The sequence below is a fragment of the Pristiophorus japonicus genome, chromosome 10, assembly GCF_044704955.1.
Source record: "Pristiophorus japonicus isolate sPriJap1 chromosome 10, sPriJap1.hap1, whole genome shotgun sequence".
Taxonomy (NCBI): Eukaryota; Metazoa; Chordata; class Chondrichthyes; family Pristiophoridae; genus Pristiophorus; species Pristiophorus japonicus.
Window position 1 is genome coordinate 192,677,979 of NC_091986.1, and position 27,694 is coordinate 192,705,672.

General features: G+C 46.2%; 1 protein-coding gene and 1 pseudogene across 1 annotated transcript in view; one reads left to right on the forward strand and one right to left on the reverse strand.

Moving 5' to 3' along the window:
• Window positions 1–3,775: 3,775 nt before the first annotated feature.
• LOC139274658 (von Willebrand factor A domain-containing protein 3B-like) overlaps window positions 3,776–27,694 on the forward strand; it is a 275,722-nt gene continuing 251,803 nt past the window's right edge. The window contains exons 1-5 of the mRNA XM_070891337.1: window positions 3,776–3,839; window positions 6,198–6,369; window positions 17,426–17,517; window positions 18,751–19,001; window positions 26,539–26,698. Coding sequence (XP_070747438.1) covers window positions 6,219–6,369; window positions 17,426–17,517; window positions 18,751–19,001; window positions 26,539–26,698 — 654 coding nt within the window. The 5' untranslated portion in view covers window positions 3,776–3,839; window positions 6,198–6,218. The remainder of the gene's footprint in view (window positions 3,840–6,197; window positions 6,370–17,425; window positions 17,518–18,750; window positions 19,002–26,538; window positions 26,699–27,694) is intronic.
• On the reverse strand, window positions 21,236–21,474 carry LOC139275381 (U2 spliceosomal RNA; annotated as a pseudogene).

A 27,694-nucleotide genomic window follows, 5' to 3' on the forward strand; every position in this document is an offset into this window, starting at 1 on the left:
ATAAATTACAGGTGAACAGCGTTTAAAAAGGAACAGAACAAAGGGAAGAGCGAAGGGAACTCACAAGGGTTAGCTTATTTTGGGCCATTACAGGTTAAAAAAACAGTCGAGTGTGCTGCTTGAGAGTTTTTTTAAGTTTAAAAAACTTGCTGGATACAGGCAGCATTCTTTTTTAAAATTAATTCACGGAAAGTGGGCGTCGCTGACAAATTCAGCATTTATTGCCCACCTCTAATTGCCCTTGAGAAGATGGTGGTGAACCGCCTTCTTGAACCCCTGAAGCCCTTCTGGTGATGGTACTCTCACAGTATCACTTCGACCCCGGCCTGCGAGCACCATCGGAGCAGGCCGGGGAGCGGAAGGAGCAGTGTGGCGGCGTACCACTCCAGGGAGCAGCACGTGCTGGAGCAGGAGAGCAGCGGCAGCAAAGAGGGTGACTGGATTGGACGTCACCAAGATCCAGGTCGGTGATTGGAGCATGGGCAGGTACTGTAGGAGCGGCGAGGTCGGGGCAAAGGAGCGGCGAGAGAATGCAGAGGGACGTGATCGGGGCCCCGGAGAGGCATGGGTTCGGGGCCCAGAAGAGGCAAGGGCCCAGGGGCAGCACGGGCCAGCCCACACTGTGATACATGTGCGCACTAGGTCCATGCAGCAGAGCTGGTCTTCAGTCGTCTTGGATAACCCTTGCCGCTGGACCAAGACCTAGCTCTGTCAAGCCCGTGTGGTGGCTGGTGTGCAACGGCCACCACATGTTAAAAAAATCCATGCACAGGCATCTTCCACCCTTCAAGATTTAGTTCGAGACCTGGAATATTAGGTCCTTCATTGAAACACCTGTGAACTTTTTGGCGTGGAAGCAAGTCATTCTCGACTCGTGGGACTGCCTATGATGATGATGACTCCCACAGTGCTGTTAGGGAGGGAATTCCAGGATTTTCACCCAATGATGATAAAGGAACGGCGATATATTTCCAAGTCAGGATGGTGTGTGACTTGGAGCTAACTTGGAGGTGGTGGTGTTCCCAGGAGCCTGCTGCCCTTTGTCCTCCTAGGAGTTAGAGGTCAGATTTCGAGGGACTGCCTATGATGGTAGAGGTCACGGGTTTGGGAGGTGCTGCCGAAGAAGCCTTGGCCAGTTGCTGCAGTGCATCTTGCAGATGGTACACACTGCAGCCACGGTGGTGGAGGGAGTGAATGTTTAAGGTGGTGGATGGGGTGCCGATACAGCAAGCTGCTTTGTCTTGGATTGTATCGAGCTTCTTGAGTCTTGTTGGAGCTGCACTCATCCAGGCAAGTAGTCGGTATGCATAACCAACAATTTGAGAGGATCTTTTAAAAACAATGCCCTGTCACAGGGATAGAGTCATACTGCTGATCTGTATTGGAGTGATGGGAACATATGCACTGCTCTTATACTACACCTGAAGTATAATTGGGAAATAAAATACTTGCGATTAACCACCCCCTGCATTTTTGAATGATATAAATCAGACTTGTCCAGATTGTGGAGCTGAAATTCAATTGAGCATTATTTTAGTGCTTATGTAAAATATCTAGGTGTATGTTATTATAGCACATTCCTTAACTCCTTTGTTTTCACACACCCTAACCAGTGCTTTAAAAATAGCAACCTTTAGAATTCCAATCTCTACGACTCCCGAATTATTGGTTGTTGAATAGATTGTATTTTCCTCCAGTCATCATAAACAGTTCCTCGAAATCGAGGAAGACTTGCTTCCACTCTCGAAATGAGTTCTTAGGTGACTGTACAATCCAGTATGAGAATTACAGTCTCTGTCACAGGTGGGATAGACAGTCGTTGAAAGAAAGGGGTGGGTGGGGAGTCTGGTTTGCCACACACTCCTTCCGCTGCCTGCGCTTGGTTTCTGCATGCTCTTGGCGACGAGACTCGAGGTGCTCAGCGCCCTCCCGGATGCACTTCCTACACTTAGGGCGGTCTTGGGCCAGGGACTCCCAGGTGTCGGTGGGGATGTTGCACTTTATCAAAGAGGCTTTGAGGGTGTCCTCTGCCCACCTTGGGCCTGCCTGCCGTGTAGGAGTTCCGAGTAGAGCGCTTGCTTTGGGAGTCTTGCGTCCTCCAGTACCAGAGTGGTGATCCGTGCCTGGGCATTGTTCCCTGGGCACTGACTGTCCTTTGATGCATTGGCCAAGTGGTCATCCTTCATGTGCCTATTGTATTGTACAAACCACTGCCCGTAATAAATTATGGATTGACTTATTAATTGTATAACAATGTGAAATATCACAACATAAAACAATCTTCTGCTTGGTTCACATTTGAAAGAGAAATTATTAACTAAAAAGTTTTCCTTTTAAAAAATTTATTCGTTCATAGGATGAGAGCGTCACTGGCAAGGCTGGCATTTATTGCCCATCCCTAACTGCCCTTGAGAATGTGGTGGTGAGCCGCCTTCTTGAACCGCTGCAGTCCGTGTGGTGAAGGTACTCCCACAGTGACTTTGTCATAGTGGTTTGGTTCAATTGAGTGGCTCGCTAGGCCATTTCAGAGGGTAGTTATGAGTCAACCATATTGCTATGGGTCTGGAGTCACATATAGGCCAGACCGGGTAAGGGCAGCAGATTTCCTTTCCTAAAGGACATTAGTGAACCAGTTGGGTTTTTACGACAATCCGGTAATTTCATGGCCACCATTACTGATATGAGCTATTTAATTCCAGATTTATTTAATTAACTGAATTTAAATTCCCCAGCTGCTGTGGTGAGGTTTGAACTCATGGCTCTAGATAATTAGTCCAGGCCTCTGGATCACTAGACCAGTAAGATAAGCACTACACTAACGTACCGTATTGTTCTTGCAAAACATTGGCCCAGAAATTAAGGCTCGCTCATTTTTTGGGGGTGGGGAGGTTGCCGGGGTCGGAGAGTAATTACACCTGAATGGTGAGGTCCGAGGCTCCCAAGATATTTGGCCTCGGACCTCATTGTAATATAAGCCAGTGCGGAGTAAGCAGCAAAGACTGGATGAAATCTGAAGAAAAATCGGGCTGCTGCTATCATCACAGCGGCCCTCAGGTATGGGGTGGTGGTGGGGGGGCAAGACCATGGATTGGATCTAAACAAAAGGACTTGCATTTATATAGCGCATTTCCCGACCTCAGGATCCCAAAGAGCTTTACAGCCAATGAAGTGCTGTTGAAGTGTAGTCACTGTTGTAATGTAAGAAACACAGCAACCAATTTGCGCACAGCAAGCTCCCACAAACAGCAATGTGATAATGACTGGATAATTTATTTTTAGTGATGATGACCGAGGGATAAAGATTAACCAGGACACTGGGGATAACTCCCACCTGAGAGGGCAGACGGTCTCCAGTTTAACATCTCATCCAAAAGACAGCACCTCCGACAGTGTAGCCCTCCCTCAGTTCTGCACAGGAGTGTCAGCCTCCAGAGCTGGGTTTGAACACACAATGGTCTTTGTGCTTATTTTCCAATGAATATACAGAGCTTTATTATTTTCTTGGATACACGTTGCATTTGTTTTATTTTCTCCTGATTAATTATTGGGAAACCCCATTTGCTTGTCCAGATGCAGGTTAAAAAGACAAAACACACAATTCTGTGTAGCTAGTGATTGCAAAGTAAATGCTGATACATTCAAACACTAGCGTGCTTAATTAACTTCTTCAAATTTATGTTAACAGCAAAAAAAGATTCAACCTTTTTACATGTTTGCCCTGGTCAGAACAGGCTGCAGGATGAGTGACAGCTCCCAGGGCAGCCTTGCCTCGCAACGACCGTAGTCAAGGTAAACAGAGCAGAGTGCACAGGCCGACACCGCCTCACAACAGCAACAGGGTAAGGGCAACTTTGTAATTTTATGATTTAGTAACAGACCCACTGGCACTTTTTCTTCAGCAAGAGCGTAATTTATTTTTAAAGGACTATTTTTTCTTTGCTTTTTCTTCTATCGTTGGAATTTGCTGGGAAGACATCAAACCGTTGTTTGCAGACTTAAGCTTGACCTAGCGACAAACTGAACACCTGTTGAAGCACTTTTACTGGACGCATTGTTTTAACCCGCTCAATTCCAGATTAATCTGCTTTTATCTTTTCCCATGTATTAAATTCGTGGCTGTTTAATGTGCTGGCTTCAGGGCTGCGTTAATGGTTGCATTAATGGTCTTTGATTCCAGCAGAATTATTTTCAGAAGAACCCCCACCTTAACATGGGTCAGTGAGTAAGTGACAGCAATGGCTCTCCGTGGTTGCAATATATACATCTACAGGATGCACTGTAACAATTCTCCAAGGCTACTTCGGTAGCACCTCCCAAATCTGCGACCTCTACCACCTAAAGAAAGACTTGCATTTATATAACGCCTCTCACAACCACCGGACGTCTCAACGCGCTTTACAGCCAATTAATAACTTTTGGAGTGTAGTCACTGTTGTAATGTGGGAAATGCGGCAGCCAATTTGCGCGCAGCAAGCTCCCACAAACAGCAGTGTGATAATGACCAGATAATCTGTTTTTGTTGTGTTGATTGAGGGATAAATATTGGCCAGGACACCGGGGATAACTCCCCTACTCTTCTTCGAGTTAGTGCAATGGGATCTTTTATATTCACCTGAGAGGGCAGGCTGGGCCTCGGTTTAACGTCTGATCAGAAAGAGGGACAAAGGTGCATGGGAGTACCAACACCTGCAAGTTCCCCTCCAAGTTACACACCATCCTGACTTGGAAATATATCACCGTTCCTTCATCATCGCTGAGTCAGAATCCTGGAACTCCCTCTCTAACAGCACTGTGGGAGTACCTTCATCACACGGACTGCAGCGGTTCAAGAAAGCGGCTCACCACCACCTTCTCAAGGGCAATTAGGGATGGGCAATAAATGTTATCGTCGCCCACATCCCCAGATTTAATTGAAAAAAAAGCAAGAGACTTTTTTCCATTTTTTTAAGGTGGGCCAGGTGGAATAGGAATGCTCCTACAAGGAAACTTTGAGCCTTCCTCTCCTCTGACTGCTATAACCTCCAGTTCTCTCCGTCTCACCATTTACCTTATGCCGGGGACCATTCCCTGTGGTCCCCGGTGGCCGCCTCCTGCCAGGCGGGATCCCATCTCCTCCCGCCAGCCACATCGTCATTCCTGCCGGCTTCGGGCGGGAGTCTGTCCTGAAACATGCCAATGAAGCTTGGGATTCATTGAGGTCGGCAAGGGCCTCCTGCCGACCCCATCATGGGCCCTTCCACACTCGCCCGAGTTAAAATCAAAGCTTTAGTTTAGAATCTAATGATGCATAAAGGGTTAAGCAAAACCCAAACAAACCTGACTAGCCTAGTACCTGGATATACTTGGAATATTTATATCTCCCCTCGGTAAAAAGTGTAACAGTATAAAGCATAAGACTTGATACTTAAAAGATAAATTTTGTTAAGCTTCATTAAAATGCAAATAGTTTGCTTTGATTTGTTTATTATGATTACTGTTTCAGAATTAATTCTGATTAGTGTTGCAAGTAAAACACGAAATAGGACTGATAGCTGATTCATAACTCAGAAGATTGTCATTATTTGAATGATCATTTCAATATACAATAGTCCTTCATCGTTGCTGGGTCAAAATCCTGGAACTGCCTACCTAACAGCACTGTGGGAGTACCTTCATCACACGGACTGCAGCGGTTGAAGAAGGCGGATCACCACCCTCTATCAAGGACTATTAGGGATGGGCAATAAATGCCGGCCATGCCAGTAATGCCCACATCCCGAGAATGAATAATGAAAAATACAATTGATTTGAGGTTATATTTTATCCTGCACCACATGTGCCGCAACTATTAGCTGTATTTGTCTCAGTCATAAATTTGGAAAAAAGTTAGTAAGTAAAAGATTTTGCAACCAAATTGCACATCTCTTATGCAGTAACTGCAAACGTGTTGATGAGTTTTATGAAGTAGAATTTGAGGAATGCACAGAACCTAAGAAAATATCTTAGTGCCTTGCGGTATAATTGGCATAGAGTACTATGTTTCAATCATGGCATATTTTGCTGCATAAAATGTGCCATAAACTTCTAAAAGTTGATGCAATTTTTACATAGTTGACATGTTTATAAACCATTAATTGAATATGTTGGTTTGGCAGCAATGACATTTGAGTTGAAGCAGAGATAAGCCAGCAGAGACTAATTTGCATGATTTTAATAAGTTCAACCACAAGCAATTGAAAATGATGAAAATCCATGAGAAGAATTCACATTTTGAGCTTGACGTACGGACTCTCCTTCCTTCATCAAAATGGCTTCAGCTTCATGGGCTCAAGAGAAACAGGTTGACCCTGTCTCAGATCCTGTCACAGATCGGATTTAAACATAGAGAAGGTAACATTTATTGCATTGTTTATAGAACGACACTGACACATTTTTGTACAGCTATCACTTGATCAGTCACCTGCCTTGTCACTTTAAGGAATGTAGGGCGTAGATGTTTGTAGCCACTAAATGAAGTTGTTGATTGTGGGATTAGTTTATGGCATGGTATCTGCTTTGAAAATATTTCTATTCCTTTCAATTGTACTGCTTATATGTCATACTTAGAATGAAAGAAAATAGAGTACATTCTATTCCTAGGGCTGGGGAGGGCGGAGAATGGGCGTATAGCTTGCTGGGGATCGGCGGGAGAGGAGGAACTGGGTACGTGGAAAAGAACCCAGTTCTTCTGGGTTTTCTCCCAGTTTAAATTCAGTCCTAAATTCCACTTGGGGATGGAGTGGGGTGGGGGGGGGAGCGGTGGGGAGGTGGGGGAGGGGGTGGGATGGAGTCTTCGGCCCCCCACATAAACGGAAGTTGTCTAGAGCGTATCCCGTTAATTCATCCTACTACGCTCTTGTACGAGCTGAGAGTTTGATAAAGTTGCGCTAATGGTCCAGAAATGGCCCCCAAATGGCAGCAAGATAATAAATGAAGAAAGACTTGCATTTATATAGCGCCGTTTGCGACCACCGGCTGTCCCAAAGTGTTTTACAGCCAATGAAGTACTTTTGAAATGTAGGGCCCAAGTTTCCACAGGATAAAAAACGGGCGCCCCTCCGAGCCTAAAATGGCGCCAGAAAAAAAACGCGCTAGTCTCGAGCGCCCTGCAGCTCCTTGTCTGTTTGGCGCGGCGCCCAGGGGGGCGGAGCCTACACTCGTGCCGATTTTGTAAGTGGGAGGGGGCGGGTACTATTTAAATTAGTTTTTTTCCTGCCGGCAACGCTGCGCGTGCGCGTTGGAGCGTTCGCGCACGCGCAGTGTGAAGGAAACATTGGCACTCGGCCATTTTTGTAGTTCTTTGTAGCTGTTTAATTTTTTAACATTTTTTAATAAAAGCACATTGCCATCAGCACATCAGCACTGAGGCTACCCTTCTCACTGTCTCCTTCCCCTCCCCACCCTCCACGGCAACAAACGGCGGTTTCCTTCCCCATCCCTCGCGGCAACGAACGATGGCTGAAGCACTTTCACACAGGTAGGAAGATGGTTTATTTAATCTTTTTTTTGCTTATAAATGTTTATTCAGGTTGGATTTATTTGTATAATATTTGTAGAAGTATAAATAAGGATTGATTGTAGAATTTAATGACTTCCCTTCCGCCCCCCCTCCCCCCCCACCTCGTTCCTGACGCCTAATTTGTAATCTGCGCCTGATTTTTTAATGTGTAGAACAGGTTTTTTCAGTTCTACAAAAATCTTCACTTGTTCCATTCTACTTTAGTTTGGAGTACGTTTTCACTGTGGAAATTTTGAAATCAGGCGTCAGTGGCCGGACACGCCCCCTTTTGAAGAAAAAATTCTGTTCCAAAGTAGAACTGTTCTACCTGACTAGAACTGCAGAAAAAAAAATGTGGAGAATTGCGATTTCTAAGATAGTCCGTTCTCCACGAGTTGCTCCTAAAAATCAGGCGCAAATCATGTGGAAACTTGGGCCCGTAGTCACTGTTGTAATGTAGGAAATGCAGCAGCCAATTTGCACACAGCAAGCTCCCACAAACATCAGTGTGATAACGACCAGATAATTTGTTTCAGTGAAGTTGATTGAGGGATAAATATTGGCCAGGACACCGGGGATAGCTCCCCTGCTCTTTTTCAAAATAATGCCATGGGATCTCTTACATCCATGAGAGGGCAGTTGGGTCCTCGGTTTAATATCTCGGTTTAACATCGGGGTCAAGCAAGTCTATGTCATCGTACCAACGCTCTTCTCGATCTTCCTTGCTGTAATGCTCCATCTCATCTTCAGCAAGCTCCCCGCTGGAGTGGAGCTGAATTACAGGACAAAGGGGAATCTGTTCAACCTCCACCGCCTCCAGGCCGGATCCAAGGTTGTCCCATCCTCTGTCATCGAATTACCGTACGCAGACGACACTTGAGTCAGCGCATACACGGAGGCCGAACACCAAGCCATCGCCAACACCTTCACCGAGGCATATGAGAGCATGGGCCTTACACTAAACATCCGTAAACAAAGGTCCTCTACCAACCTGCCCCCTGCCACACAGCACTGCCCCCTGGTTATCAAAATCTACGACAAGGCCTTGGACAACGTGGACCATTTTCCATACCTCGGGAGCCTATTGTCAACCAGGGCAGACATCAACGACGAGGTCCAACACCGCCTTCAGTGTGCCAGCGCAGCCTTCGGTCGCCTGAGGAAGAGAGTGTTTGAAGACCAGGACCTGAAACTCAACATCAACTCAGGGTCTACAGAGCAGTAGTGATAACCTGTTATCCGATATGGCTTACAGACATGGACTATGTACAGCAGGCACCTCAAAACACTGGAGAAGTACCACCAACGTTGCCTCCGCAAGATCCTGCAAATCTATTGGCAGGATAGGCGCACCAACATCAGTGTTCTCACTCAGGCCAACACCCCAGCATCGAAGTATTGACCACGCTCGAGCAGTTCCGCTGGACTAGCCACATCGTCCGCATGCCTGACATGAGACTCCCAAAATAAGTGCTCTATTCAGAGCCCCGACACAGCAAGTGAGCCACAGGTGGGGAGAGGAAATGCTTCAAGGACACCCTCAAAGCTTCCTTGACAAAGTGCAACATCACCACCGACACCTGGGAATTCCTGGCCCGAGACCACCCAAAATGGAGAAAAAGCATCCGGGAAGGAGCTGAACACCTCAAATCTCTTCGGCAAGAGTAAGCTGAAGCCAAGCGTCGACAGCGGAAGGAGCGCGCGGCAACTCAGGCACCCCACCCTCCCGTTTCTCCAACCACCAACTGCCCCACCTGTGACAGAGACTGTAGGTCCTGCATTGGACTCATCAGTCACCTGAGAACTCAATTTTAGCATAGAACATAAGAACATATGAACATAAGAAATAGAAACAGGAGTAGGCCATACGGCCCCTCGAGCCTGCTCCGCCATTCAATAAGGTTATGGCTGATCTGATCATGGACTCAGCTCCACTTCCCCGCTCGCTCCCCATAACCCCTTATCCCCTTATCGTTTAAGAAACTGTCTATTTTTGTCTTAAATTTATTCAATGTCCCAGCTTCCACAGCTCTCTGAGGCAGCGAATTCCATAGATTTACAACCCTCTGAAAGAAGAAATTTCTCCTCATCTCTGTTTTAAATGGGCGGCCCCTTATCCTAAGATCATGCCCTCTCGTTCTAGTCTCCCCCATCAGTGGAAGCATCCTCTCTGCATCCACCTTGTCAAGCCCCCTCATAATCTTATACGTTTCGATTAGATCACCTCTCATTCTTCTGAATTCCAATGAGTAGAGGCCCAACTTACTCAACCTTTTCTCATAAGTCAACACACTCATCCCCGGAATCAACCTAGTGAACCTTCTCTGAACTGAACTGATGAAACATAGAAACATAGAAACACAGAAAATAGGTGCAGGAGTAGGCCATTCAGCCCTTCTAGCCTGCACCACCATTCAATGAGTTCATGGCTGAACATGCAACTTCAGTACCCCCTTCCTACTTTCTCGCCATACCCCTTGATCCCCCGAGTAGTAAGGACTTCATCTAACTCCCTTTTGAATATATTTAGTAAATTGGCCTCAACTACTTTCTGTGGTGAAGAAAGTCATCTTTGACTCCGAGGGACTGCCTATGATGATGATGATTAACAACTCATCCAAAATGTATTAATGTTACACTTCCTCATATAATGCTCAAAAGGACCTGCTGCTGATGCCTCTGTTGTGCCTTTGTTCAGAAAGTACCAAACCAACCAACCACATGAATATGGACACTAAATAAATACAAGTCTGATGTATGACACTCCATGCTGCTCCATAAGTACTTCATCCACAAGACTAGCCACTCTGCTATAGATGCTCTGTGTAATAATAACTTACTGCCGTGTTTAGAGCCTTGCATGGAATGCCGTGTCTCACTGAGCACAACAATATGCTTCTGCAATCTGTCCAAGTTACCACACTGTCATAACTTGCAGGTTACTTTTTCAATAATTAATTTTGTTCCCTTTCTTGTTCAGCAAGTCATTTATTCTTCTTTCACCGGGTTGATTTTTAGTTATTGTATGGTTACATAGACACCAATTGCCCTCTGGGTATTTCTCGCTATGTATTAATGCGATATGTGTGCGCACTAGGTCCTGCAGCAGAGCAGGTCTCCAGTCATCCTGGTTAATCCTTTCCACTGGATAAAGGCCTAGCCCGTGTGGTGGCTGATGTGCAATGGTCACCGCACGTTTAAAAATTCACGCACAGGCATCTTCCACCCCCTCAACTGGAGTTTACGACTTGGACATCGGGTCCTTCATTGAAACATCTGTGAACTCTCGTGGAAGCAAGTCATCCTCGTTTGAGGGATCGCCTATGACTCTCCTCATGCTTTGCTTGGTAATTTGTACTTCAAGTTCTGCTTGCCCGTTGGACGCAGACTTGAACGGTGCTGACCTTACATGTTTTATGCTGTTAAGTTTTACAAACTGCTGAAACACCTGAGTAGTGAAGCACGACCCATTGTCGCTCACCACTATGTCAGGCAGACCATGTGTCGCGAACATGACATTGAGATTCTCTATGGTTGCCGTGGACGTACTGGATGACATGATTATGCATTCTATCCACTTCGAATAAACATCCACCACTACTAAAAACATCTTGCCCAGGAAGGGACCTGCAAAATCTACATGGATCCTGGACCAAGGTTTGGATGGCCATGACCACAGACTCAGCGGCGATTCCGCTGGTGCTTTGCTGAGCTACATACAGGTGTTGCACTGATGCACGCATGCTTCCAGCTCAGAATCAATTCCTGGCCACCATACGTGGGACCTGGCGATGGCCTTCGTCATCACTATACCAGGATGTGTGCTGCGTAACTCACGCACAAACTTCTCTCTCCCTTAGGCATTACAACTCGATTGCCTCACAATATGCAATCTGCTTGAATAGACAGTTCGTCCTTGCGACGAATGTACGGTTTGGCCTCCTCGCACATTTGCTTAGGTATGGCAGACCAATCCCCTTTGAGGATGCAACCCTTTACCACTGATAATATTGGGTCCTGGCTGGTCCAGGTCTTAACTTGTTGAGCCGTGACAGGGGTACCTTCATTCTCAAAAGCATCCATGATTAACATTAAATCTGTCGGTTGTGGCGTTTCCACCTCCGGTGTGGGCAACGGCAACCGGCTCAAAGCATTGGCACAATTCTCTGTACCAGGTCTGTGGTGAATGACATAATCATAGACAGATAATGTCAGCGCCCACCTTTGGATGCAGGATGAAGCGTTGGTATTGATACCTTTGCTATCGGAAAACAATGAAATCAGCGGTTTGTGATCGGTCTCTAATTCAAACCTCAGACCGAACAGGTATTGATGCATCTTTTTAACACTGTACACATATGCTAAAGCTTCTTTTTCTACCATACTGTAGGCTCTTTCTGCTTTAAACAAACTTTTGGATGCATATGCGACAGGTTTGCCCGACTCATTGGCTTGTTGTAACACGTAACCAATTCCATATGACGATGTGTCATAGGCCAAAGCTAAACGTTTACATGGGTCATAATGTACCAGCAGCTTGTTCGAGCGAAGCAGATTGGTGGCTTTCTCGAAAGCTCTGTCTTGCAATGTGCCCCACACCCAACTGTTGCCTTTTCTCAATAGCATGTGCAGTAGTTCAAGTAAGGTGCTCAATTTAGGTAGGAAGTTACCAAAGTAGTTGAGTAGACCCAGGAACGAACACAGCTCCGTCACGTTCTGCGGCTTGGGTGCATTCTTGATGGCCTTGGTTTTCCCGTCAGTAGGTCTGATGCCATCAGCGGCGATTTTCCTCCCGAGGAATTCGACCTCCGGTGCCATGAAGACGCACTTCGAGCGTTTGAGTCCCACTCTGTCCAAACGGCATAGAACCTCTTCCAGCTTGTTCAGATGTTCCTTGGAGTCACGACCGGTGATCAGGATTCATCTTGGAACACGACGGTTCTGGGAACGGACTTCAATAGACTTTCCATATTCCTCTGGAATACTGCTGCAGCTGAGCAAATTCCAAACGGGCACCTGTGGTAAGTAAACAGTCCTTTGTGCGTGTTAATGCACGCAAGTCTCTTCGTCGTCTCGACCTACTCCTGCATATAGGCCGACGTCAAGTCCAGTTTTGTGAACGACTTCCCTCCGGCTAGCGTCGCAAACAAGTCATCAGCCTTCAGTAACGGGTATTGATCTTGTTTCAAAACACTGTTGATTGTAGCCTTGTAGTCTCCACAGATTCTGACTGTGCCATAGCTTTTCAGCACAGGAACAATGGCGCTGGCCCATTCATTAAATTCGACCGGTGATATGATCCCTTCACGCTGGAGTCTGTCCAGTTCAATTTCAACCTTCTCCCTCATCATATACGACACTGCCCGAGCTTTATGAAGGACGGGTCTTGCATCTGAGTCCACGTGGATCTGCACCTTGGCTCCCGTGAAGTTGCCGATACCCGGTTCGAACAGCGAGGGGAACTTACTCAATACTTGGGCACATGTATTTTCCTCCTCCGACAACGCCTTTATGTCGTTCCAGTCACATCTGATTTTCTCCAACCAGCTTCTGCCGAGCAGCATTGGGCCATTGCCTGGAACAATCCACAGCAGTAACTCATGAAACGCACCGTTATACGACACATTAATTTGTGCACTGCCAATCAACTTTATCAGTTCTTTGGTGTACGCGCGCAGCTTGGCATTAACAGGGCTCAGCCTGGGCCTCACAGTCTTAGTATCCCACAGCTTATTAAATGCCCTATCATTCATGATCGATTGACTTGCCCCTGTGTCCAGTTCCATCGATATTGGTATCCCGTTAAACTTCACCTTAATCAAAATTGGTTTACTCTTGGTTATTAAAGAGTACAGTCCATACACTTCCTCCTCTGGCATCTTGGATTGCGTATCCGGATCCACGCTAATCTGACTCTCATCCTCCATGTGGTGTGTTACAGCATGCTTGCTCATCTGCGGACACTTGTGCTGGAGATGCCCCACTTTCAGACAGCCTTTGCAACTATATTGCTTAAATCGGCACTGCTGCTGCCGATGATTTTCCCCACAACGCCAACACGGAGAAGTCGGATGCATTCCCGCTGGTGGACTTTGGGCAGCCACAGGTTTCGCGAACGCAGCCGGATAGGCCCTGCCATGTGCCGCTCTGCCGAACACCGAATCAATCGCATTTACAGTACTTGCCAAGATTCGGTTCTTGACTGATATTTGCTTTAAACTCCTGTTCATCGTCATACTTGATTGAGCGATTTGGATGGCCCTTTTTAAATTCAACACCTCCACCGCCAGAAGTTTGCGCAGGATCACCTCGTGGTTGATAAGGAAGAAGTCCCACAGCATGTCTGCCAACACCGTCCCAAACTTGCACGGTCCCGCTAGACATCTCAGATCGCCGCGCTCTGGCCCTCCGATTGAACGTGTGTATAAAACCTGTATCTGATAATGCCATCATCTGGCTTGAGGTGCTCCCGTACCAATGTACACAACTCCTTGTACGTTTTCACTGTTGGATCACTTGATATGAGTAGATTCTTTATCAGACTGTAGATCTTTGAACCGCACACAGTGAGGAACAGGGCCCGGCGCTGATCTGCATCGCTGACCTCCTTCATTTTGTTGGCCATGAAGTACTGGTTCAAACGGCTTACTAAGTCTTCCCAATCTTCTCCCTCCACGGATCGCTCTAAAAATCCAATCATGCTCATTTTGCAAATAAAGGTTCTTGCATTCTCGTCGCCAAATGTTATGTATGCAATAAAGGTACAACTGAGTACCGTTTAATTGAACAAGGTACAACCTTGGCTCTGCTTTATTACGGCCCAAAATGCCTGACTCACAAAATGACTGGCCTTTTATACCAGAGCAGCACCATATGCGTGCTGCTCAGTGGCCTCCAACAATGACACCATCTGGTGGCTACAAACAGCATGTACATACATGACACATAGTGACACTCAGTCCTCCTCTAATGGAGTGGCATAGTGACACTCTGACTTCTCTACTGGAGTGGCATAGTGACATTCAGTCCTCCTCTAATGGAGTGACATAGTGACACTCTGACTTCTGCTGGCACTTTGGGATGGCTGACTTTGACACTCTCTAACAGGCATAGGCCATCCACCCCCAACATGTTAATGGGTTTTGGGATGGTGTTGACGTCTTTCTCCATGTGTGACCAGGAATTCCGCTCCGCAACTCCTCCGCTGGCAGAGCGAGACTGCCAGAATTGCATCGCCAGTGCTGCTATCCCTGCGCAAAGCAATCCTGCCTCTCTTTCTTTTATTAATTCGCGGGATGTGGACATCGCTGGCAAGGCCATTTATTGCCTATCCCTAATTGCCCTTGAGAAAGTGGTAATGAGCTGCCTTCTTGAACCGCTGCAGTCCGTGTGGTGAAGGTACTCCCACAGTGCTGTTAGGGACGGAGTTCCAGGACTTTGACCCATGTGATGATGAAGGAACGGCGATATATTTCCAAGTCAGGATGGCGTGTACCTGGGTGGGGAACGTGGAGGTGGTGGTGTTCCCATGCGCCTGCTGCCTTTGTCCTTCTAAGTGGTAGAGGTCGCAAGTTTGGGAGGTGCTGTTGAAGAAGCATTGGTGAGTTGCTGTGGTGCATCTTGTAGATACACTGCAGCCGCGGTGCGCCGGTGGTGGAGGGTTTGATTGTTTAGGCTGGTGGCTGGGGTGCCAATCAAGCATACTGCTTTATCCTGGATGTTGTCGAGCTTCTCGAGTGCTGTTGGAGCTGCACTCACCCAGGCAAGTGGAGAGTATTCCATCACACGCCTGACTTGTGCCTGTAGATGGTGGAAAGGCTTTGGGGAGGTGAGACACTCGCTGCAGAATACCCAGGGGCCGAAATTGATGGCCTTACCGCCCAATGCCGCCGACTGCCGCCGGGATCCGTCAACATTCCTCTCCGGATTGCGTCCTGTGCCAGTTTGTACTTGGGCTGGTGCGGGTGGGAGGGTAGAACTGCTGGGAACCGCCCACTGATGTCAGTGGACGGCCAAGTGGTGCAAGTGACCTCCCGCTCACCGAGATGCCTGGTTGGTGCGGGCGGGAGTCAGCGGGAGTCGGACCTCTGCGAAGAGACTGGTGTAACCCCCAAGGTAAGTATAAAAAACTGAAAAAAAAGGTTAGTGAACTTATTAATAAATTTCTTTTCACAGCGACTTACCTTAATGGGTTCCCCTGAAGGTCTTCCGGGTAATTTTTTTTTCCCAATCATTTTTATTTGAACGTCTTCGACCCTCCATGGGCCCGACTCCATCCTCGGCAGCACTTCGACGGTAAGAGCCTTTGCTGCCGAGGTTGGGAGCTCCCGCCCGCTCCCGCCAAGTTTGACGGTGTATTTGTTGCCGATAATTTAACTTTTAAATTATGTTTCATCAATTTCCCACCCAAAGTGTCGCCCGGTCTCTCGGCAGCCATCAGCAGCCTTTTGGGCGGCACTTGGGCGGGACTTCGTCTTCACCAGGTTTGGCCCCCCAATCTTTGACCTGCCCTTGTAGCCACAGTATTTACATGGCTGGTCCAGTTAAGTTTCTGATTAATGGTGGCTCCCAGCAAGTTGATGGATGTTGTCTACTCTTAGAGTGACTGTAGCTGAACCAATGCATATTGAACTGCATGTACCTCTCTGCAATACATTCATTGTTGTCACGTCTGTCAAATTTACCTAGAAACCATCATAGCCTGAATCAGTTGAAATCTTGCTTGGACACAATATTAACATAACATTGGCACACTCTATACTAACAGCATATTGCTGAATCACAACAAATACAATTATGAAAAAAACTCCTAAGAATCACAAGAACTAACATTTAGGTAAGTGAGTTCAATATGAAAACTATTTCTAACATTTAGCCAAGCTACACTTCAATCTTAACTTCTTTCACTTAGGAGCTCTTTGGCCTTGCAGGAAGAAATGTTGGGGCTGAAATTCACCCCCACTGGAAACAGGTCGCACCGACCTTTTATCTTATGTTTTGGCCGCCGGAACGGATGCGGCGGCCCACCTTACGGAATTGAGCTCTTTGTCGTTTTTTCCGAGCGGGGTGGATGTCGGTCATAATGGGGACAGAAGTGGGGGTGGGAGCGGAGTGTCGGTCATAATGGGGGCGGAAGTGGAGGCCGGACGGAGTCTCCGCCGCTGTCAGTCATCAGCGCCGGGCTGGTGACATCATCGCGCTGATGCATCAACACGTCTCTCCCCTTCAATTAAAGGGGAGGGCCGCTGCAGGCTCTGCAGCTTTCCAAATTAGATTCACTGGGCCACCAGGGAGGGTTTCGGCCGGGCCAGTGGCCTGGCACCCAAGGTGGGGGGGCTAAACCTGAAGGCATAATTGTTGGGCCGACCTGGCAGTTGGATGACAAAAAACAAGATGGCGGCCGTGGCAGTGGGCCCTCCCCTACACACACTACAAACACAGTGCACCGACAGCAAAATCACCGAGGAGAATTTCGTGAGCGTGGCTATTAGACTACAAATCCGATGCCGCCGTGTGGCCGCTGCTTTCCGGCGGTAATAGGCCTTATCGAGAGGCTCAATTTCAGCCCCGTTCTGTCCTGTTGTCCCAAGGTATATCTTCTATTTAATAAATCAGTGCATAGACTTCATAAAGAACGCTCAATAATTGTTCTGAAAAATTATTACCATGAATACCTGTATAAGTGTTCAGTCAGTGTAGGAAATGTGAAATGACTGTTACATTTATTTTGGCTTGACAAAAATGAGGTTATGCATCAGCTAAGGATTAAAATGTTTCTCTGAAAGTGTCTTTTAACATTTGCTGCCCTTTTATATCCATTGAACCTTTGGTGTGGCAAAGGCTGAGTCATTTCAAACAGATGGACACATAAACGATTTTCTCTTGATAATTACTTTTTTTGTGTTACAGATTTTGACTGTGGATTGCGAAAGCCTGTGTCATCATGTTATGGCAAAGGCTTGTTTCATCAATACATAAGAAAAGATGGCAGGATTTACAATGTGAGTATGTGAATAACTGCATCAAAATACAGTAAGATGAGCAATTCTGTTTTGTAAATTTTGTAAATCCCTATTTGTACTTTTCTCCTTTGATATTTATGCACCATTATCTATCGTAAATAAAAACAGAAAGTGCTGGAAGTACTCAGCAGGTCAGGCAGCAACTGTGGAGAGAGAAACAGAGCTAACTTTTCAGGCCGAAGACCTTTCGTCAGAACTGGAAGAGCCATCCACCTCATATGTATTCTTCAAATAATGTGGGCAGCATGGAAAGCCATACAATGAAGGCATCATAACTGGTTCCTTGTTAATAACCACCAATGCATGCAGTGATGTTTCTATGGCCAGATACCACTTAAACATTAATTGAGTACAAACCCATTCTGTTCATGAGGGTTATGTTGATATGAGGAGCCTTGATGCCTAGATGGGTACCACATACAATGGTTTTCACCTGAAGTAACCCGGTTGAGCAATTGTTGGTGACAATTTCATCTTGTATGCAGAGGTGTGACATGCCTGTGCTTCTCAAAAGGAGAGGTGATGGAACTGGCCCTATATTGGAAACAGATGCGAGCTTTTATGTTAGAGCCAATCTGAGAATCATGCAGTAGGGAGCTTATCTTTTGTTTATGCCTTGGCATGCTTATAGGAGCTTTTCATATTGAGACTTAGCATGGAAATAAGCATTCCTGTCTTTTTAAGTTGCCTGATCTTTCCCATCTGTGAAAGTATTTCTGTGTTTTGGCTGATGCTGCAGCACACCTTTGATTAAAGCAGGGCTGCGAACCAAAGACAATATTTAGCTGCTTGGATGGAATATGACACTATATGCCACTAAGTTTGATTGTTGCATACTCATTCCAGTTGAGCATTGGACAGAAATGTAAAATTAGTTATTTTCTCTTTCCGCTGCCCACCTTTTCCAAAAAAAGGCGTATAAACCATGCTGAATTGAATGTGTTAGGCTGTTTGGCATAGGTGATTAAATAGAAGATATGAAGTAAATACTGAAAATGTCAACACCATTTATAAACCGGACCACTGATGCATATACTGCTACAGTGCTATACCCACACTAGCAATACATAAGTTACAGCAATGATGCAAGATTATTTAAACAGCATTTCACCGTTTTTCCACCAATTTTTGTAGAGGAGCCAAAATGGCGTAATTTCAAATATTTCTAGATATATTGACAAAAATTGCCTGTGTTTGTCTTCTCCTTTTCAGCTGACGGCCAGTGAAGAACAGCTTCAGCAGGTTGCTGTCTCTCTGACTGGGGCAATAAGATTCTACCAGAAACGGCTGGACTGGCTGACCAGTGGGAGCAAACAGCTCTTTGGCGTAATTCAGGAACGTTGCATTGTTATTGTTTTAGACTTTGCCGCGATGTCTGAGAGCCTTTTCCATCTTTCTCGTGATGCTCTTTGCATGGTTCTCCAGGAGCAGGTGTCACTGATCAGAAAGGTTAATCTCATTAGGTGAGGAAAATGCCATTTAATCAAGCCGACTGTGTCTTTATTTCGAGATTCTGCATTGATCACTTTATTCAGTCATCATCATAGGCAGTCCCTCAGAATCGAGGAAGACTTGCTTCCACTCTTAACAGCAGATTGGAAAACTGAAAATGTAACACCCCTACTTAAAAAGGGAGGCAGAGAAAAAGTAGGTAACTATAGACCCGTTAGCCTAACATCTGTGGTTGGGAGTGCATTATCAAAGAAGCAGTAGCAGAACATTTGGATAAGCAAAATTCGATCAGGCAGAGTCAGCATGGATTTATGAAGGGGAAGTCATGTTTGACAAATTTTCTGGAGCTCTTTGAGGATGTAACGAACAGGGTGGATAAAGGGGAACCAGTGGATGTGGTATATTTGGACTTCCAGAAGGCATTTGACAAGGTGCCACATAAAAGTTTACTGCACAAGATAAAAGGTCACGGGGTTGGGGGTAATATATTAGCATGGATAGAGGATTGGCTAACTAACAGAGAACAGAGAGTCGGGATAAATGGTTCATTTTCTGGTTGGCAACCAGTAACTAGTGGGTGCTGCAGGGATCAGTGCTGGGACCCCAACTATTAACAATCTACATTAACGACTTGGAAGAAGGGACTGAGTGTAACATAGCCAAGTTTGCTGACGATACAAAGATGGGAGGAAAAGCAATGTGTGAGGAGGACACAAAAAACCTGCAAAAGCACATAGACAGGCGAAGTGAGTAGGCAAAAATTTGGCAGATGGAGTATAATGTTGGAAAGTGTGAGATCATAGAAACATAGAGGCCTTAGTGAGGCCTCACCTGGAATATTGTGTTCAGTTTTGGTCTCCTAATCTGAGGAATGATGTTCTTGCTATTGAGGGAGTGCAACGAAGGTTCACAAGACTGATTCCAGGGATGGCTGGACTGACATATGAGGAGAGACTGGATCAACTGGGCCTTTATTCACTGGCGTTTAGAAGATGAGAGGGGATCTCATAGAAACGTATAAGATTCTGATGGGACTGGACAGGTTAGATGCGGGAAGTCCAGAACCAGGGGGCATAGTCTTAGGATAAGGGGTAGGCCATTTAGGACCGAGATGAGGAGAAACTTCTTCACTCAGAGAGTTGTTAACCTGTGGAATTCCCTGCCGCAGAGAGTTGTTGATGCCAGTTCATTGGATATATTCAAGAGGGAGTTAGATACGGCTAAGGAGATCAAGGGGTATGGAGAGAAAGCAGGAAAGGGGTACTGAGGGAATGATCAGCCATGATCTTATTGAATGGTGGTGCAGGCTCGAAGGGCCGAATGGCCTATTCCTGCACATATTTTCTATGTTTCTATGTTTCTAATGGTATCTTGGCCTTTATTGCAAAGGGGATGGAATATAAAAGCAGGGAAGTCTTGTTACAGCTATATAAGGTATTGGTGAGGCCACACCTGGAATACTGTGTGCAGTTTTGGTTTCCATATTTACGAAAGGATATACTTGCTTTGGAGACAATTCAGAGAAGGTTCACTAGGTTGATTTCGAGGATGAGGGGGTTGACTTATGAGGTAAGGTTGAGTAGGTTGAGCCTCTACTCATTGGAATTCAGAAGAATGAGAGGTGATCTTATCGAAACGTTTAAGGGGGCTTGACAAGGTGGATGTAGAGAGGATGTTTCCACTGATGGGGGAGACTAGAACGAGAGGGCATGACCTTAGAATAAGGGGCCGCCCATTTAAAACAAAGATGAGGAGAAATTTCTTCTCTCAGAGGGTTGTAGGTCTATAGAATTCGCTGCTTCAGAGAGCTGTGGAAGCTGGGACATTTAAGATAGAAATAGACAGTTTCTTAAATGATAGAGGGATAAGGGGTTATGGAGAGTAGGCAGGGAAGTGGAGTTGAGTCCATGATCAGATCAGCCATGATCTTATTGAATGGCGGAGCAGGCTCAAGGGGCTGTATGGCCTACTCCTGTTCCTATTTCTTATGTTCTTATGAGTTCTGAACAGTCCAATACAAGAACCACAGTCCCTGTCACAGGTGGGACAAATAGTTGTTGAGGGAAGGGGTGAGTGGGACTGGTTTGCCTCATACTCTTTCCGCTGCCTGCACTTGATTTCTGTATTTTTTTTTTTGAAATTCGTAGCCAATCGTTCCAATTCTTTGTCAAATCACAAACGCCAGAGGTCACCTTGCACACGCCAAGGATCACTCTGCGCCAATGCTCTTAGCCAAAAGGCCTAGAGCCACTGCACCGTTCCTGGAAGTACTGCAATACCAGGTTCGTGCCATGGAGGTGGATGGGTCAGGTCCCCCACACACCTCCGTGGAGGTGGATGGGTCAAGCCACCCCACCCACCTCCTGTTTCCAAAAAAGCAAGCATATACCTTCCTGATCCAGGGAGAACCACCCGGAGGTCATGGTGGCTACTCCCCTGTCAGGTCAGTTACGCATGATCTTAGCCAAAAGGCCGAGAAGCGATTTCTGTATGCTCTCGGCGACGAGACTCGAGGAGCTCAGCACCCTCCCGGATGCGCTTCCTCCACTTAGGGTGGTCTTTGGCCAGGAACTCCCAGGTGTCAGTGGGGATGTTGCATTTTATCCGGGAGGCTTTGAGGGTGTCCTTAGAAACATAGAAACATGCAACTTCAGTACCCCATTCCTGCTTTCTCGCCATACCCCTTGATCCCCCTAGTAGTAAGGACTTCATCTAACTCCCTTTTGAATATATTTAGTGAATTGGCCTCAACAACTTTCTTTGGTAGTGAATTCCACAGGTTCACCACTCTCTGGGTGAAGAAGTTTCTCCTCATCTCGGTCCTAAATGGCTTACCCCTTATCCTTAGACTGTGTCCCCTGGTTCTGGACTTCCCCAACATTGGGAACATTCTTCCTGCATCTAACCTGTCTAAACCCATCAGAATTTTAAACGTTTCTATGAGGTCCCCTCTCATTCTTCTGAACTCCAGTGAATACAAGCCCAGTTGATCCAGTCTTTCTTGATAGGTCAGTCCCACCATTCCGGGACTGACCTATCAAGTCCTTATCAAGTCCTTGTAACATTTCCGCTGCCCACTTTTGGCTCGTTTGGCATGAAGGAGTTCCGAGTAGAGCGCTTGCTTTGGGAGTCTTGTGTCTGGCATGCGAACTATGTGGCCTCCCCAGCGGAGCTGATCAAGTGTGGTCAGTGCTTCAATGCTGGGGATGTTGGCCTGGATGAGGATGTTAATGTTGGTGCGTCTGTCCTCCCAGGGGATTTGTAGGATCTTGCAGAGACATCGTTGGTGGTATTTCTCCAGTGACTTGAGGTGTCTGCTGTACATGGTCCACGTCTCTGAGCTATACAGGAGGGCTGGTACTATATAGACCATGAACTTTATTCAGTATTTTATTATTGACAACAGATTTTGCAGTGGCATGAATGACAAGCAATGTCCTTGTTTATAATAGCATGGATATATTTTTCTACACATAAAAGCAGGCTGTGAATCCTCATTAGGAAAATCTAACCCGTGAAAGTAGAATTGGATTGTGCCCATTTCAACTGTCATCACATAGGATTTTACATATTGGGCCAAAAATTGCAGTCGGAGGCTTGCCACGGATGTTTTAATAGTGTTAAACATAAACTTACCTTCTTGGGCAGGGGGAGGTAGGGGATTGATGCATGGAGGCTGCAACTAACACACTTTTGGAAGGAAAGGCATTCAACGAGAGAGATCATTAAAGGAGGGTCTCACTTACCCATGCTGCCCACATCGTCATCGCCAGTACTGGAGGCCACAGGGGCAGTCTCATCTGCAAGCATAAATGGGAAAAGTGCTGCTGTGAGGGGGAAGTGGGGGATAGTCGCATGGAGGCTGCAACGAGCAGACTTTCAGAGGGAAAGGCACAGTAGGCGCTGGAGCAGTCAGGGAGAGAGCGCATTAAAGGAGGCGCTTCGCTTACCCATATCGGCATCAGCAGTACTGGTGGCCACAGGGAAGGCAGCATGTCTGCCGATGAGCGCCTCGATTCTCTCCTCCAAGGGTGTGAGGATTTGGACGTCAGGCTCGCCACCATCAGTCCTCCTTTGCTCCATCCTGTTGTATGCAATTTAAGCCTGCAAACATAGAATGGTTGGTGAGAGGGGGGGGTAAAAAAGGAAGGGGGGGGGTCGCAGGTTTGATTAAAGAAACAATTACAGCTGTGAGAAGGCATAATATGTTAGAGGGTCATCCAACGAGGCCATATGGGTTGAATTAAAGAACAAAAAAGGGGCGATCACACTACTGGGACCCCGAAGCAGTCAGAGGGAGATAGAAGAACAAATATGTGGGAACATTGCTGCGAAGTGCAAAAACTATAGAGCTGTAATAGTGGGGGATTTCAACTACTCAAATATTAACTGGGAAAAAGGTAGTGTGAATGGTACAGAGTGTGAAAAATTCCTAAAATGCACTCAGGAGAACTTCTTTAGCCAGCATGTAACAAGCCCAACAAGGGAGAGGGCGGTTCTGGTCTTGATTTTGGGGAATGAAGAGGAGCAGGTGGAAGGGCTATCAATGGGAGAGCATTTTGGTGCTAGTGATCATAATTCAATAAGATTTAGGGTCGTTATGGAAAAGGACAAAGGGGGACCAGGAATAAAAGTTCTCAAATTGGGGTAAAGCCAATTTTGCTGAGCTGAGATGGGATTTGGCCAAACTGGAAACGGCTACTTGACGGTAAATCAGTGTCAGAGCAGTGGAAGGCATTCAAGGAGGAGATCCTGAGGGTACAGAGCAAGTATGTTCCCTTAAAAAAAAAAGGTGGGGCTAACAAAACTAGAGCCCCCTGGATGTCAAGGGACAGACAGGGTAAGATAAAGAAAAAAAGGGAAGCTTATGACAGATAACGAGAACTCAACAGTGCAGAAACTCAAGAGGAGTATCATCATCATAGGCAGTCCCTCGAAACGAGGATGACTTGCTTCCACGCCAAAAAGGGATGAGTTCACAGGTGTTTCAATGAAGGACCTAATATTCCAGATCCTGAACTACATCGTGAAGGGTGGAAGATGCTTGTGCTTGGATTTTTTTAATGTGTGGTGGCCATTGCACACCAGCCACCACACGGGCTTGACATAGCTAGGTCTTGGTCCAGTGGCAAGGATTACCCAAGACTAACTGGAGACCAGCTCTGCTGCACAGACCGAGCATGCACACATATCGCAGTGTGGGCTGGCCCGTGCTGACCCAGAGACTCTCGCCTCTTCTGGGCCCCAGATTCACGCCCCTCCTGGGCCCCGGTCACTTCCCTCTACGTACTCTTGCCACTCCTTCGCCCCTCCTGCTATGCCTGCCCACACTGCAATCAGCGACCTGGCTTCACAGCCGTCTCCCTCCTGCAGCAGCTCGCGCTGCTCCCTGCAGTGATATGCCGCCACACGCTGCTCCCTCCAATGGCCCCAGCCTGCTGATGGTCTTGCAGGCCAGGACCGCGCTGATTTCCAGACTGGGCCGCTGCACGCTGCTCCCTCCAATGGCCCCGGCCTGCTGAGGAGTATAAGAAGTGCAGGACTGCAATTAAAAAAGATATCAGGAAAGCGAAGAGACAACATGAAAGAATGTTGGCAAATAAAATCAGGGAAAACCCAAAGATGTTTTATAAATACATTAAGAGCAAGAGGATGACTAGAGAAAGAGTGGGGACTATTAGAGACCATAAAGGAAATCTGTGTGTGGAGGCAGAAGACATGGGTATGATTCTTAATGAATACTTTGCATCTATTTTCACAAAAGAGAGGGGCGATGCAGACTTTGCAATGAGGGAGGAGGCGTGTGAAATATTAAACGAGATAAACATAGTGAGAGAGAAAGTATTAAGGGGCTTAGCAGTTTTGAAAATGGATAAATCCCCAGGCCCGGATGAAATGTATCCCAGGCTGTTAAGAGAAGCAAAAGAGGAAATAGCAGAGGCTCTGACTATCATTTTCCAATCCCCTCTGGCTACAGGTGTGGTGCCAGAGGTCTGGAGTACTGCTAATGTTGTACCTTTGTATAAAAAGGGAGAAAGGGATAGACCGAGTAAGTACAGGGCAGTCAGCCTAACTTCGGTGGTGGGAAAATTATTGGAAAAATTCCTGAGGGACAGGATAAATCTTCATTTGGAAAGACATGGATTAATCAACAACAGTCAATATGGATTTGTTAAGGGAAGGTCGTGTGTGACTACAAAAGCAAAATACTGCAGATGCTGGAATCTGAAATAAAAACAGAAAATCCTGGAAATCTCAGCGGGTCAGGCAGCATCTGTGGAGAGAAAAACAGAGTTAACGTTTCGGGTCAATGACCCTTCTTCAGAACATCATGTCTGACTAACTTAATTGAATTTTTCGAGGAGGTAACCAGGAGGATCGATGAGGGCAGTGCATATGATGTAGTGTATATGGATTTTAGCAAAGCTTTTGATAAGGTCCCACATGGCAGACTGATCACAAAAGTAAAAGCCTATGGAATCCAGGGCAAAGTGGCAAGTTGGATCCAAAATTGGCTCAGAGGCAGGAAGCAAAGGGTAATGGTTGATGGGTGTTTTTGCACATACAGAGAAAATGAGGCAGAAGCCTTCAGAATATGCATGAAGTATAGTCATCCTATGTTTGAAACTGCCACTTAATGATGGTTAGTACTACAAGTACTAAAAATAAAGTAGTGGTTCTGCAGATGAGGAACATTCAAATCTACAAGCCCCAATTTTAACTTTGGGTGAGCGGTAAGTGCACCTGACAAGGCCAATGTGAAGCCTGGACCAGTTTAACTCCTGGGCCTCATTACCAAGTTCCAGGGCCGACTTTTAGCCCTATCTAGGTGGGAATCACTAGGTGGCCGGTGAGTGGGAGTGGGATTCGTACTGGGATCTCAAGTGAACAGTCTCCTGCTTTAAGGTGAGTATTGCGGGGGTGGGATAAAGAGAGCAGTGGGCGGTTTGGAGCGGATCACGGTTGGGGGAATGAAGCCCAAGATTTCCTTGTGGGCGAGGAAGGACTCCTGCCCCTCCTGGGCCACAAGGAAAACATACAAAGGATGTATTTTGCTTATTTACCTGGGCCTCTTCTGACCACACTCTCGCTGGCTGCCAGATTTCACTGGTAGCTCTGACAACCAGCGTGACTTCCGCGGTCACATGTTAAAATGTCAAACTGCATCATATGACCGCCCCCTTGTGCACATTTGAGCACCTCGCCCCTTTCCTGACTCTGGTGAGCACTTCTGATGCCTCTGCAATCCCAGGAGTTAAAATGGCGAAGTGATAGCACGGCCAGAAAGTGGAGGGAAGAACGCATCCCCGATATTAACCCCTCGCCTACCACATTCCCGTCGGGTGCGGGAGGTTAAAGTCGGTTCTATAGTATCTGAGTTGTTTATAGTTGTGTTCAGATAATGAATGAAAGGCAGTCATAAAAGTAAAAGTGCGTTCACAGGTAAGGCACATGGAATATATTTCGACACGTGTACATGTTTAAGCATAATGTTAATTCTGTGCTCAAATAGTTAATCTATATTTTCTTGTTGCTTATGATCTACAGGGCAGCTGAAGAAATGGTTATATGGCAGGACAAAGCTGTTCCCGTTACGGCACAAACAATAGTCTCAGCGATGGATTGGATAAGGAATCTTCACCATATGCCAGCTACTAGCACGACAAGTTCAGTGGAGGCTGTGCTGCAAGCAACGAGTGATAAAACTGTGAGACTTGGTTCATTTGGATGGGACATTTCATAGAATCATAGAATCATAGAAAATTACGACACAGAAGGAGGCCATTCAGCTGATCGTGTCCCTGCGGGTCCGTAGCCCTGTAGGTTACGGCACTTCAAGTGCACATCCAAGTACTTTTAAAATGTGATGAGGGTTTCTGCCTCTACCACTCTTTCAGGCAGTGAGTTCCAGACTCCCACCACCCTCTGGGTGAAGACATGTTTCCTCATCTCCCCTCTAATCCTTCTACCAACTATTTAAATATATACCCCCTGGTTATTGACCTCTCTGTTAAGGGAAGTAGGTCCTTCCTATCCACTCTATGTAGGCCCCTCATAATTTTATGCACCTCAATTAAATCTCCCTCAGCCTCCTCTGTTCCAAGGAAAGCAACCCCAGCCTATCCAATCTTTCCTCATGGCTAAAGTTTTCCAGTCCTGACAACATCCTCGTAAATCTCCTCTACACTTTCTCTAGTGCAATCACATCCTTCCTGTAATGTGGTGACCATAACTGTACGCAGTACTCTAGCTGTGGCCGAACTAGTGTTTTATACAGTTCTAGCATAACTTCCCTGCTCTTGTATTCTACTTTCAAAATTATATTAGTAGGTCCTACCAAATGCCAATTTCTAAAACCATCTCACAGCAGAAGTAGATATTAGCTGAAATTCAACAATTTTATTTAAGTTTTAGAAAAATCTCGATCTTAACCAAATATTCGATAACTGTAAAAGTACAAAAAAAGTGATTATTTTTGGATTTTGGAAATTTATTTCTACTACCGGTGATGCCAGCGCAGGTTAATGAAACACAAAAGAACATTGAAAAAGAACTGCGATTAACTTTATATTTAAGTTTGGAAAAATGCTGGAGCAAATTATACAGCCCACGTTATTGTTCTACATATAGTGGAGCAGATTTTATGAATTAGTGCTCTCGGCACACGGCTTTGTGCATTGGGAGCCCCTATGGGAACTCAGGC